General features: G+C 42.6%; 2 protein-coding genes across 6 annotated transcripts in view; both read right to left on the reverse strand.

Annotated features, from left to right (window-relative positions):
- DNAJB14 (DnaJ heat shock protein family (Hsp40) member B14) overlaps positions 1 to 6,293 on the reverse strand; it is a 70,670-nt gene extending 64,377 nt beyond the window's left edge. For 2 of the 5 annotated variants that reach the window (XM_019661678.1, XM_019661681.1), the window contains exon 1: positions 6,073 to 6,293. In XM_019661678.1, coding sequence (XP_019517223.1) covers positions 6,073 to 6,205 — 133 coding nt within the window. In that variant the 5' untranslated portion in view covers positions 6,206 to 6,293. Of the gene's footprint in view, positions 1 to 5,704; positions 5,811 to 6,072 lie in introns of all 5 variants that reach the window. The other 3 variants (XM_019661679.1, XM_019661682.1, XM_019661680.1) reach the window with 3 other exon arrangements.
- A 1,434-nt stretch (positions 6,294 to 7,727) lies between these two features.
- On the reverse strand, positions 7,728 to 10,052 carry H2AZ1 (H2A.Z variant histone 1). Its single transcript, XM_019661683.1, has 5 exons — positions 9,837 to 10,052; positions 9,327 to 9,404; positions 8,938 to 9,051; positions 8,467 to 8,596; positions 7,728 to 8,168 (listed from the first exon to the last, which is right to left on the reverse strand). Exons 1-5 carry the CDS (start codon positions 9,837 to 9,839, stop codon positions 8,107 to 8,109), a joined length of 387 nt encoding a protein of 128 aa, XP_019517228.1. The 5' UTR covers positions 9,840 to 10,052; the 3' UTR covers positions 7,728 to 8,106.
- Between the last annotated feature and the right edge of the window lie 3,013 nt (positions 10,053 to 13,065).

The following is a 13,065-nucleotide window of genomic DNA, read 5'->3' on the forward strand; positions in this document are numbered from 1 at the left end:
GCAGGGCAGAGAGCTACATGTTACTAAACATTGAATGAATAGTTGAATCCAAATGGTGATTAATCCTAACTTAAAGCAATTATTTTGTGCCCAAATAGGTAACTAAAATATGACAGAAAAAAGACAAATATACAGTTAACTCCAAGGCATTATCCAAATGCTTTTTCCATAGTAATAATACATGGCATTCTTACAGCACTTAGTAAAATATCCTTATAATAATCTGGTGAAGATTACAGATAGAGAAATTGAGGCTCAGGAAAGGAGAAGGGAATGTCAGGAACTAAGCCATTATTATGTCCAGCAGGTACTTCCTATCTCATTCCTCTAAAATGAAAGCTCCAAGAGGACAAAGGCTTTGTCTTATTACTCACTGACTCCCTAGTTCCTAGAGCCATGCCTGGAACAAAAAAGTATAATTCAGTATGTATTTATTAAGTAACTATATCCCCATTTTATATATGAAGAAATGAGGTTCAGAAAGGTAGTTATAGATGCAAGGTCGCACAACTACTAAATTAAGGTTCAAAATCAAATTCCGTACTTTTCCTTCAACTATAATGTCTGAATCAGCTATTATGTCAGCTATTATATAATGTCAGCTATTAGCTAAAATTTGAAAATCGTTATAATACTTAACTTGATGCTATCAAAATAATTGTTCTGAATGTATAGTTTGTATTTGTCACTAAATTTTAATTAAGTCAAAAACAGAAAAAACTGAAACTATCTTAAAAGGAATAGGTTGGATAATGTTCCAGATGTGAAATCACAATTTAAAAAGCTTTATCATTTTATGACACAAAAGGTGACAATACTTTGAATTTTTTTTATTAGATTTAAATTTTAAAGTAATGTAGCAAAAAAACAAGGAAAAAAAATCTACATGCATGTCTTGCACAAGACAGAAAAAATAAAAATAGGACTACTTTAATTGCTATTATGTGGAGAAATGTTGCAAAATACAAAAACTATCCATTTGTTAAAGATACAAGATGGCCTTTTTAGAAGCTGTAGGCTGCCATTTGGTTCAAATTACTAGAAATTCTTGAAAACAATAAAAATGCTTTTCTCTGGGGAAAAAAAATCTATAGTTCAAACTGCCCCCCCCCATTAGCACGAAAACAGTCAAGGAATTAAAATAGCAATGTAAAGCATTAAAATAGCGAGACTGTATCCTGTGAAAGTCCCAAATATATCAATAATTCAACAAATATAGTTTAAGAAAATAAATGTAATTTATTTTCTGCCTGCTGACATTATTTTTCCAGAATATTTATATTTCCTATGTAATAGCTACTCCTATGTGTCAATGCTTTCACACATAAACTAAACTGATAGTATGAAAATATTTGAAAGCTATAAAACTCAATTCACTTAGAAGTTAACTGCAATAAACAAACTGCAAAATAATAGTCTCATATAAAAACATAGAAAGCAACAATGTCCTAGATCCAATTGAAGATCAAGTTTTTTCTCAAGGAAAACTTGCCAATTTTTAAAAGCATTTTATCAATCAACCTGGCAAGAATAAAATGTAAAGAGGACAGAAATTCTGGAATTTAGCTAGAATTTAGTTTCGTATCTTCCCATTCACTGTATAAGAATAACGGAGACCAAAATGTTTTCATTTACCTATCTTAGTATGTAAACGCATCCACAAGAACATCCAGTCAAAACTCTTGAGTTATAAGGGTTTGATGGTAGTCTAGAATTGGTGAAATTTGGGGATAAAAGTGTGCAATTTCATTTTAACCACGAGCTTCAATTTACTTCTCCAGTAAACGTGTTATCAGGAGCTTACAAAAATGTTCTAGCTCTTTCCTTCCCCTGGATTCTTAAATTATTCCAATAAATATCTTCTGAAAACATTCTATGTAAAACACACTTTGCTAAGTAGTTGCACATAACTTTACTTCAGCTAATGCTCACATCAGCCCTGTGATGAAAAATCTTCACTTTACACATAACTACACAAGGCTTAGAGAGGCTAAGCAACTTGTCCCTGGTTACAAAGCTGTCAGAGGCAAAGTCTGCATCTGAACTAAGGTTTTCAGACTACACCACCCTATCACTTTATTTGGTAATCACATACTGCCAAAAATTGCGTTGTGCTTTAATATCTTATGGTAACCTTTAGTAGACTGATTCAAGTTGCTTGTATGATACAATAACAGACTACAAGTTTAAAAATTCTCAGCTTTGTAAAATGGAAACAATACCAGAATAACTGAGTGCTTACTATGAATGCTTTTCATGTATTAACTAATTTAATCCTCATAACAACCATATGAAATCAGTACATTATTGTCCCGTTTTACAGATGAAAAAGCTAAAGGCTAGAGAGGTTCTCTAACTTACCCAAGATTAAGGTTACAAGTTAAAAGGCTTTAAAAGCCAAGGTATTCTGTCTCAAGTGGTTACTTGCTTAATGTTCTAACTGTCCCTCTAGGACTAATAATGACTAAATGACATCATGTATTCATACAGTAGGGGGATTGAAAAAATTTTAACTCTGGGCAATGGTTTCTTAGCAATGACACCAAAAGCACAGACAATAAAAGAAAAAAAATAGAAAAACGGGATTACATCAAACTTAAAAATTTCTGTGTGTCAAAGGACACAATCAACAGAGTGAAAGACAACCTACAGAATGGGAGAAAAATGTGCAAGTCATATATCTGAAAAGGAGTTAATATCCAGAATATATAAAGAATACCTACAACTCAACAACCAATAAAACAAATAACCCAATTAAAAAATGGGCAAAGGATCTGAACAGACATTACCCCAAAGATGATATACAAATGGCCAAACCAGCATATAAAAAGATGTTCAATATCACTAATCGCCAAAGAAATGCAAATCAAAACCAAAATGAGACATCACTTCATACTTGTTAGGATGGCTACTATCAAAAACAAACAAAGAAGCACAGAGAAAATAACATGTGTTGGTGGGGATGTGGAGAAACTGGAACTCCTGTGCACTGTTGGTGAGAATGTAAAATGGTGCAATCACTATGGAAAACAGTATAGCAGCAATTCCTCAGAAAAGTAAAAACAGAATTATTACCAATATGATCCAGCAAATTGGTTTCTTGGTCTATACCCAAAAGATTTGAAGCAGGATCGCAAAGAGGCACAGCCATGTTCATAGAAGGATTATTCACAACAGCTCAAATGTAAAAATAACCTAAATGTCTACTGACGGACGGACAATGAAAATGTGGGACATATAAGGTGTGGTCAAACAATACGGTAAATATTTAAATTAAAAAAAAATTACAGTAAAAAACACACTGCTACTACTCCTCCTCAAAATAGTCCCCCTCACTTCGAACACACTTATCCCATCATTCTTGCCACTTTCTGAAGCAGTTCTGGAAGTCCTCTTTTGTGAATGTCTTTAGTTGCGCTGTTATGGTTGCCTACATGTCCTGAATTGATTCAAAAAGTTTACCTTTCTGGCTCAGTTGGTTAAGAGCTCTCTCTCTGAACAACTAGCGGTTCGATTCCCAGCCCAAGCTGAGCTTCCAGCAGGTGGCGGGATGGCTCAGCTAAAAAAAAAAAAAAGTTTACCTTTCATGGTCATTTTGACGTTGGGGAAGAGCCAGAAGTCGCACAGTGCCAGATCTGGTGAATAAGATGGAGGAGGACACACTGTAATGTTTTTGACAGAAATTGCCATACTAGAAGCAATGTGTGACATGGAGCCTTTCTGTTGTGTTAAAAAAATACAGTGAATGCTGCTGTGGAGTACCATCCAACAGAAAGGCAGGGATCTTCAATACAGGAAGTGGCGTATCAAACCTTAGTAACAGTGTGACAAGTTTCAACTGATTCAGTGCAGTCAGTCCCGTGTGAGCTAAGGTTGAGAGAACATGTGTTTTAAAGTGCAATAAATAATCTTCCATCAGGACAACAATCCGTGTCACACATCACTTCTGGTATATGGCAATTTCTGTCAAATAAAAACATTACAGTGTGTTCTCATCCACCTTATTCACCAGATCTGGCTCCATGAAACTTCTGGCTCTTCCCCAAAGTCAAAGTGATTCAGGACATCGAGGCAGCCAGGACAGCGCAACTGGACATTCACGAAAGAGGACTTCCAGAACTGCTTCAGAAAGTGGCAAGAATGATAGGATAAGTGTATTCAAAGTGAGGGGATATATTTTGAGAGGGGTTAATGGCAATGTGTCTTTTACTCTAATAAATTTTTTATTTAAACATTCACTGTATTGTTTGATCACACCTTGTATATGCAATGGAATATTGAGCAGCTTTAAAAAAAAAATCCTATCACATACTACAACATGGATCAACTTCCAATACATCGTGCTAAGTGAAATAAGCTTCAAAAAAGACAAATACTACAACAGGCCCTCAAATAACATTGTTTCATTCAACTTCATTTTGTTATGTTGATAAGATTGCAGTAGGAATTTAACTCTTGTTTATATTAATTAGCCTATGGTAAATCTGGTTTCATTATGCATCATTTAGCTTAAAGTGGCAGAGACTATCGATGATGTTCAGTGAGGAATTGCTGTATATGATTCCACTTATATAAGGTATCTAAAGTGGTCAAATTTTAAAAGAAAGTATAATGGTGGATGCCAGGGGCCAGTGGGTGGGGAAAATGGAAAGTTGTTTCATTGGTATAGACTTTCGGTTCTGTAAGATGAAAACTCTGGAGATCCGTTGCACAATGTGAAAATGGTTATCATTACTGAACCGTACACTTAAAAAGGGTTCAACTGGCATATTTTATGTTTTTTTGCCACATTTAAAAAAATTATTACCTTTCTTTTCTTTCACTTCCCTTTTCTGTCCTCTCTGGTACAGTATTCAATAGCAATGTAATGAAAGGATAGAAGAAAGCGAAGAATACAAGGGCTTCACCAATGTAGAAATAAATTAGGAAAACAACAATAAAACAGGTAATCACCCACTCTTACAACGTTTCAATAATTTTCTTCTTAACCTGGAAATACCTTGAATCTCCAGTGAAACAGTATCCTCTTGGAAAGGCACTAGAGAGTAGTGGCTAAAGGCCTTTGCAGCTGGAAAGCTCAAGTACTATTCTGGCTTTGCTATTAATTTCTGTGTGACCTTGGGTAAGATATTTTCATCCATCCATCTATCCATCCATCCATCCAAAAGGCAGTCTGTTTCCCTATGGGTAAACCTGGTCAAATGAATCCTGTACCTCTACATAAGATTATTCTGAGGAGTAAATGAAATACATATAAAACACTTAGGCAGAAGGCCTGGCACTTCGTTAGCACTCAATGTTAGCGACTATTAAGGCCTAGAAAGCAGGAAGCGAACGGGGTGAATTCAACTAAAAGTCCAGTACTCTATTCCTTAGAGAGCTGCCTAATTTGTCAGTAATTATGGTGTTATCAAATCAGATATTATTTAACAAATTATTACTGACTCTTGATCATTCTTGCCAAATTTCTACTACTGTCTTCTCAGAAACTCCCTCCCAGGGAAAAGCAATGTCATCTCAGGTATTCGAAACTGTTTGCTTTGGGAACGATGTTGTACCCCAGAGATGCGGAACCTGAGACCTGTACCTTAGTGAGCGGAGTTCCCAGTTCCTCTCACTTCATTAGGGGCCTAGGCCATATTTGGGAGGGAGGATGGGGAGGGAGAGGGCCGCAGAACCAAACACCCAGATATTAAAGCCTTACTCTGCTAAGGTTAAGACGGGACGAGACAAATCTTCCAGGGACATTCACTTGGGCGAATGGCAGCCGGACACTTCCGAAATCGAATCAGGGAACCGGCGACTCTCGCCTGTCAGGTGAGAGGCGGCATCTCACAGGCAGGCTGGTGCAGGGGGTCTCGGGCAGCCCGAGCCGAGCCCATCCCCAGCCCGGCCCGGGACGGTTGGGGCCGGGGCGAGGGTGTGTCGGGCTGCTCCTCCCCGGGGTTCGGCGGAGGGGTCGGGCTGACCCGGGGCCCCGCCAGCTGCCAGTGGGGCGATGGTGGGGGCGGGGGCGGGTTACGCGGCCGTCTGGGGGCCGGGCAGGCAGGGAAGGGACACCAAGGGCCTCACCGCGGGCCGAGGGCAGTGGGTAGAGCTTCTCCGCCTTCTGCAGGAAGCGCTGGGCCTTTTCGCGGTTGCCGGCGTTCAAGGCCTCCCGGGCGATCTCCACACATTTCTCCGCTTCATCCCGGTTCCCCTCCATGGTTTATGCCTTCTTCCGTTTCCTCTGGGAGTGCAGCTAGAGGGGCGGAAGCCGCCGCCGCCGAGGAGGCGAGGCCAGCCCGGGTGGGGGCGTGCGGAGGCGAGCGGGGAGGAGCGCAGCGACCGCGGCGGCGGCGGCAGCGGCAGCGTCCAGGCGGGCTCGCAGCTCCGCCTCTTCACGGTGGCCTCCCCGCCCCCCGCGGGCCGCTACGGCGCGAGCCGCATCTCCCGGTTCTGGTCCGAGCTCCCGGGCCTGGGCGTCCAAGCCGACTGGGCGGTGCGTGAGCAGAGCCGAGGCTCAGAGCCGCGCGGGTAACCCGAGCGAGCGGGAGGGCGACACCAGCCCGGCGACCCGCTGGGGTGTTGCACCGAGGCGGGGACCGGCCTCCCGCATTGGCCCTACTGTACCCCCTGACCACCCCTCGCGGCCCGTAGCCCGCCTTCCAGGCCTCTGGGGTGACGGATGGGAGCTGGGGATGCGTTTCCACGAAAATTCCCAGGGATCGAGGGCCCCGCCTCCAGGCCCCCAAAGCCTTGGGAGGATTCGGTCAGGTGAGAACCGTGCTGTCAGTCCCTACGTAGCGCTTCCGGCACAGGTGTTGAACACATTAGAGCGTCATTAAACCCTAACTTGGAGCTTGTTTTATTGCCTTTTTATTTCAGCCACAGGCCACTTTTCAAATCCAGATTCCATTAAATTGTTTCTCAGGATATCCAAGAGGTACAAAGTTTGCAATTATTCTCGTCTTAGCCCTAATCCTTTTATGACCAAATGAAGGCAGGAACCTGCTCTCTAGAAATGCATTACCATCCCATAAACTACTTGGTTTTCTCCCTTCTGTTGTCATGCCATTGCCCCTGTGAAATGCTGTACCATGTTATATTCGTCTCCTCGGTGAGGGTGGAGTGGGGAAGGGCCACTTAATATATGGTAATGTCCTCATCCAAATTTAAAAAAAGACAATTTGCCAGAAACCAAATGTCACAATCCACTCAACTCAATCACAAAATAACCATTTTTATGATGTTCAGTCAAGCTACTGTTACCATGCTAGCAAATACCAGAGCTTGAGACTTCCAAAGAAATCTTGGTTCTCCTCAAATTGGAAACAGTATTATTCCCCAAAGATGTTACTGACTACTGAACAATTAGGTAAGACTTCAAACTGTGTAACACACAGGAAAACACTATCCTCAGTCTAAACTGGAAGTGCCTTCTGTGGAGGTAGACACTGTACTTCCCTACCTGCGGCCCCTACCCCCCCACTGCAGCAAGCTAAGACAAATTAAGATGGTCAAACAGCCTAAAAATGTTGTCCCCTTCCAGCTCCTGCCCAAGTTTTAAATATTTTTAATAGCTCATTACATAACATTAAAAAAATTTACACTTCGGCCTTCTAACTTTATCTACAGAATTAACAGTTTAATCCCAGAGACAAAATATGCTTCAATTATTGCTGGATGAGAGATACCTATTCAGAAGAAAGGAGTTCTTATTACAGTCAAGCAAATTTAAAATGCAACTAGTTTGGGATATGACCTTTATTGAGCTTATCCACCTGGAGTGGAAATAATGTCTGTACAAAACCAAATGTTTGTTACTATAACTTCTGCATCACAATTAAAATCCAAACAGTTTTTTAAAAACAGTCAACTCAATCAAAACCCACTACTTCAGAATCAATAGCTTCTTTGAAGCCACAGTAACACTTAAATATGGTTAAGACTCGAATGCAGAAATTTGGTTGGTTGGAAAGTTAATTAAACTTCCAACTTGCTCAAATAGAATTACAAAAAGGCAAAATTGTGTTTTTCACAGAGATACAGTCCACTGGAATCACCAACACTGGACAGCTGTTAGAGTATTTAGAGTCCTGAGATGATAAGAAATCCAGGCATCCTTTAGACAGTCTTCTGTTGTCCTTTCTTCCCAATCAGAGATTTGTGGATGTGTGGAATGACACCTAGGGAAAGGGACAGGGATTAATTGCACTTTTTAAAACACATTTTTAAAACCACACTGTACTTGGACCAGGACTGTTTACTGTTCAACTTCGAAGTTGTCTTTAAATGTGAAGCTCAAGCATGCAGGGTAAAACTTCATTAAGTTATATACATAAATCATATTTCATGATGTAACCATACTACATATCAGTGAAAATATACTCAAGTGTCCTCTTCTAAGGTAAAAATTACTAACAGGAATTAAAGCAAAGAATTTTCTCTAAAGGAATTTAAAGTAAAATTTTAGTATTTACATACCACCACCAGCAATTGTAGCTTTGATGAGAGAGTCCAATTCTTCATCTCCACGAATAGCAAGTTGCAAATGACGAGGAGTAATACGCTTTACCTTTAAGTCTTTTGATGCATTTCCTGCCAATTCAAGTACCTAGAAAGCAGAGTCTAATCAATCTCCTTCCAACTCTCTTTAAGGCCAAGATCCAGAGCAGAATCAAACCTTCATTAACTAAATCTACCAACTGCCGTTTTCCCCACCACCTGAACGGTAAGATACTCTAAGCTATAATGGGGGCAATGCAATTTTATTTCCAAGAGCAGCTCAAGCTCGGTAGGATCCCTTAATGATCACCAGCTCCCTCTAGCGTTCTCAGAGGCTTCTCGCCGCGTTTACGGCCTGGGAGTTTTCTTGCATCACTTTCCTCCTTCCCTCTCGCCGCTGCCCCCCCCCACCCCAAACCTTTTCCAGATTATAGGCGTATACCCATTTACCTCTGCGGTGAGGTACTCCAGGATGGCTGCGCTGTACACAGCAGCAGTCGCGCCCACACGTCCATGGCTGGTCGTCCTAGATTTCAGGTGTCGATGAATACGGCCCACCGGAAACTTAATTTTAGGCACAAACATAAATGCAAAGATATGAGTCCAAGATGATAAAATAATACGCGCGCCAAAGCAAGAGGCATGGACGCTGGTGCAGCAACTCGCCCCAGAACCGACACACGTGATCGCCCCCCTTCCCCGATATTTAACGTATCGGCAAACGAAGTCGCGACACCGCATCGCCCACGCAAAGACCAAACGCCCATCTAGAGCGATGATAAACAAGGAGGGGGGAAAAAAACCGCCACTATTCCCAGACTGCACGGACAACCACTGACCTGCAAGCCGGCTCTCTGCGAGCGGGAAACCGCCTTTGTCTTGGCCTTTCCGGAGTCTTTCCCAGCCTTACCGCCAGCCTGCAGCGCGCACACGCCCGCGAGCGAAGGAGGAACGGAGAATATAGGATTACCAGGACGGAACGCCCCTCCCCCACCGCGGCGCGGCCCAGGCGCGAGCGCGCCCCCGAGCCCCGCCGGGGTCTCCGGCCCGCCGCGCGTCCCAAGGGCGACCCCGCCCGCCCGTCTCCCGCTGCGCGCCCGCCACGGCCGCGCGCCTCCGTCCGCCCGCTGGCACCCAGCGGCGCTGTGTGCACCACCCAACCGTCGCCGCCCGTCGCGAGATCGGAGGCGGCTCCGCTCGCCGCCGACAAATCACCTCCCCCCGCGCTTCCAAATCCTGTCTCCGCGCGTTCCCAACCGTCGCCTCTTCACCCCCATCTCCGTTTGTAACGCGTTTTCCTCCCGCCAGCAAAAACCCGCGGAGTCTTCGAGCGCCTCAGCGAAGTTTACCATTTCAAATTCTGCTGAAGCTCAAACAAGCAAGACAGAGAAAGGACTAGTCAAACACCAAGCGAGATCCCACCGCCTACTCCTTCGTCGCACCGCGATTCAAACTGCGCTGTCTCCCGCCTTCCCCGCTCCCTTTATACTGCAGAATGTTCCCTCATCCGGGAACTCGGATTGCTCGTCCCACCAATGGCTGACACCCGCCTTCGGGACGCGTCCTTGAGGCCTCAGCCAATGAGCAGGCTCAGAAGAGGGCGGAGGGGCGGGCGCTTAGCAGCTCGAGCCGCTATTGGAACATGGGAGGAGATGGGGAGGGAGGTGGAAGAGGGCGGAGGGATGGGAACCGGGGAGAAGAAGGGCACCGCGGCGGGAGGGAAGAAACAGAGCGAACTACGCTGCGGGAGCGAGGACACCCGCCGCCTGTGGTCACGTGTCTGGGAGGAGGAGCTGAGAAGCTCAGGGGAGGAACACGCAGGAGCGCCCCCCAGTCTCCTAGCGGGATTCCGTTGACCACGTGAAGTCGTGTACGGGTGTAGCGCGTCCACCTTCCCTTCCCTCCCGCCTCCTAGCTCATCGCTGGTGGAGATCCGCTGTCCTGCAGCCTTCTCCTGGGGCATCCTCCTCCGCACCTCACTCTCCATCCCCAACGGCTCCTTGGGTTTGACAGGTGGCGCGAACGCGTCCTGTGACAGGAGCCGCGACTCATCCGCTAACCACAGCCTCCAAAGAGATTGCCCGTTACTTCCGCCTAGGCCAGTCTCCAGCCACCGACTGATTACGACCCGCTGCCCTCACTTCATTTTCAGCGGTATCTCTCATCTCTTCTTTCCTCACCACTTTTGAAACTCCTCACGGGAACAAACGGTGGAGCAGTCACCTCGCTGGACGCAAAAGACCTTTTGGTCTATGCACGGAGGGCTTGGGGTGAGGCGGTATTCTTGAATCAAATCCTATCAATAGGTTATATCTATAGCTTGGTGTCTAAAGTTGACTTAGTGAAACCTCAAAGCTATTATGTGTTATTTTTCTTATACTAAACGTTTTGCTACATGACAAATGTTCGATAAATGTCATTGGGTAATTCCTGACATGATTCCCAGGCAGTTACAGATGGTCTATGTAATCAGTTGCAAACGGTGGGCTTAAAAAACAGTACTGTACACCCAGTACTATCATAACCCTAACTACTTCATCTTCCAATTAATAGATTAAGAACACCTGTGCACCTCCAGTTGCTTGGAGACATTAGTGATTTAAAACATCTTTGTAGTGTTTAATAGTATATTGCAGTTAACATTCAATATTTCTGACGTGAAGAAATTTTGAAATATGTGTTTTTAAGTACTTTATATTGGGTTTCAATCTGAAAGATTTTATTACGTTAGAGGACCTTTCTATTTCTGGGAGATAAATGCCAGAAAAGAGGTTCCCAACAATGTTGACACGAGGCTTATTATTCCCCGTGGAACAGAAATTCTTATGTCATGAATAGCAAGAGTTAATCAGCTCCCCCACTGAATTGATATAATGACAATAAAAAGCTATGAAACCTGATGTAATAGTCAACCTGGGCTCCACTAAGGCTTCCTGATATATAACTCACAAGCCAACATTAATACCTTTTCCAGTTTAGGGAATATGTATGTACTCTTTGCTATGAGGCCCAACTAAAGGAATTCACTGTTGCCTCCCTGAGTAGTGGCTAAGAGAAAAAGCTCAGATGCTTGCTTCGGCAGCATATTACTAAAATTGGAACAATACAGAGATTAGCATGGCCCCTACTCAAGGATGACACGCAAAATTCTTGAATCGTTCCATATTTTTCATTTTGATAGTTGCCAGATGGGAGGGAGTTTAGGGGGTGGGTGAAAAAAGGCAAAGGGATTACGAAATACAAATTGGTTGTTACACAGTAGTCATGGGGATGTAGGGTATAGTATAAGGAATATAGTCAATACTATTGTAATAACTATGTATGGTACCAATAACTATGTATTGGTAGTTACAAAATAGTTATGGGGATGTAAAGCATAGGGAATATAGTCAATAGTATGGTAATAATTATGTATAGTGCTAGGTGGGTACTAGACTAGTCAGGGGCATCACTTTTTAAATTATATTAACATCTAACCACTATGCTGTACACCTGAAACTAATATAAAATAATATTGAATGTCAAGTCTAATTGAAAAGTTTTAAAAAGGTGGGAAAAGATAAAGAAGATTAAGAGTTTCAAAATTCCAGGTATAAAACAAGTAAGTCTTGGGGATGTAATATACAGCATAGGGAATATAGTCAATAATATTGTGTTACATAGTACGTTGTCAGATGGTTGCTGAGCTTATCATGGTGATCACTTCTTTAGCATAGGGAATGTAATCAATGTGGTAATAACTATAGTGCTAGGTTGGTATTGTTGAATAACTATTATGTACCCATGAAACTAATATAATATTTTATGTTAGCTATTTTTAATTAAAAAAAATCTTTAAAAAAGAGAGAGGATAAGCTCAGGGGCAGATAGGTGTGAATTCTGCTTTGTTTCCTTCTTACTGTGTCATGTTAGTTAATAAATAACCTTTCGGAGTTTTGAGTTCCTCTTCAGTGAAAAGGGTATAGTAACCCCTATTTCACATGGGTGGTTGAAAGACTGAAGAAGAAGTATGCAGTTTACACTCGCTCATGTGTTTGTCACACAATAAACAATTAATGATAATTGCTATTATCTTCTGCATTGGATGCTGGGGAGGGATTGAAATAAAGTGTCTTTGATTCCTAAATCTTTTTTCCTATTTACTACACTGTCTTCCTCTGACATGAAAGTAGCAAGCCGAAACCTGCCCAAGTAAACATAACCAAGTCATCCAACATCCAATCTAAAATCCAAAGTTGGTTTAATACTTCAGTGGTTTTCCTCTTCCTTTGGAGAACAGGACAGTATCAGTTTCTCCACTTTTCAAAGCAGTTGTGTGAAGATTTCTTACTTTCTTTGCTGCTCTGGAAAGGCATAGGGCAAATATATTAATATTCTTTGCTTATCTCTCCTGTACTTGTATTTATGCTAATTACATGTATATAATATACTTAGCCAGAGCTATATAGTTCTTATTTTTCAGTGCCATTCCTAGTTAGCTACTTAATACAGTCATATCCCACTTAATGATGACGCGTTCTGAAAAATGTGTCATTGGGAATTTTGTCATCATGATAACATCATAGGGTGCACTTCTGA

Source organism: Hipposideros armiger, unplaced genomic scaffold (assembly GCF_001890085.2).
Source record: "Hipposideros armiger isolate ML-2016 unplaced genomic scaffold, ASM189008v1 scaffold_357, whole genome shotgun sequence".
Classification (NCBI taxonomy): Eukaryota; Metazoa; Chordata; class Mammalia; order Chiroptera; family Hipposideridae; genus Hipposideros; species Hipposideros armiger.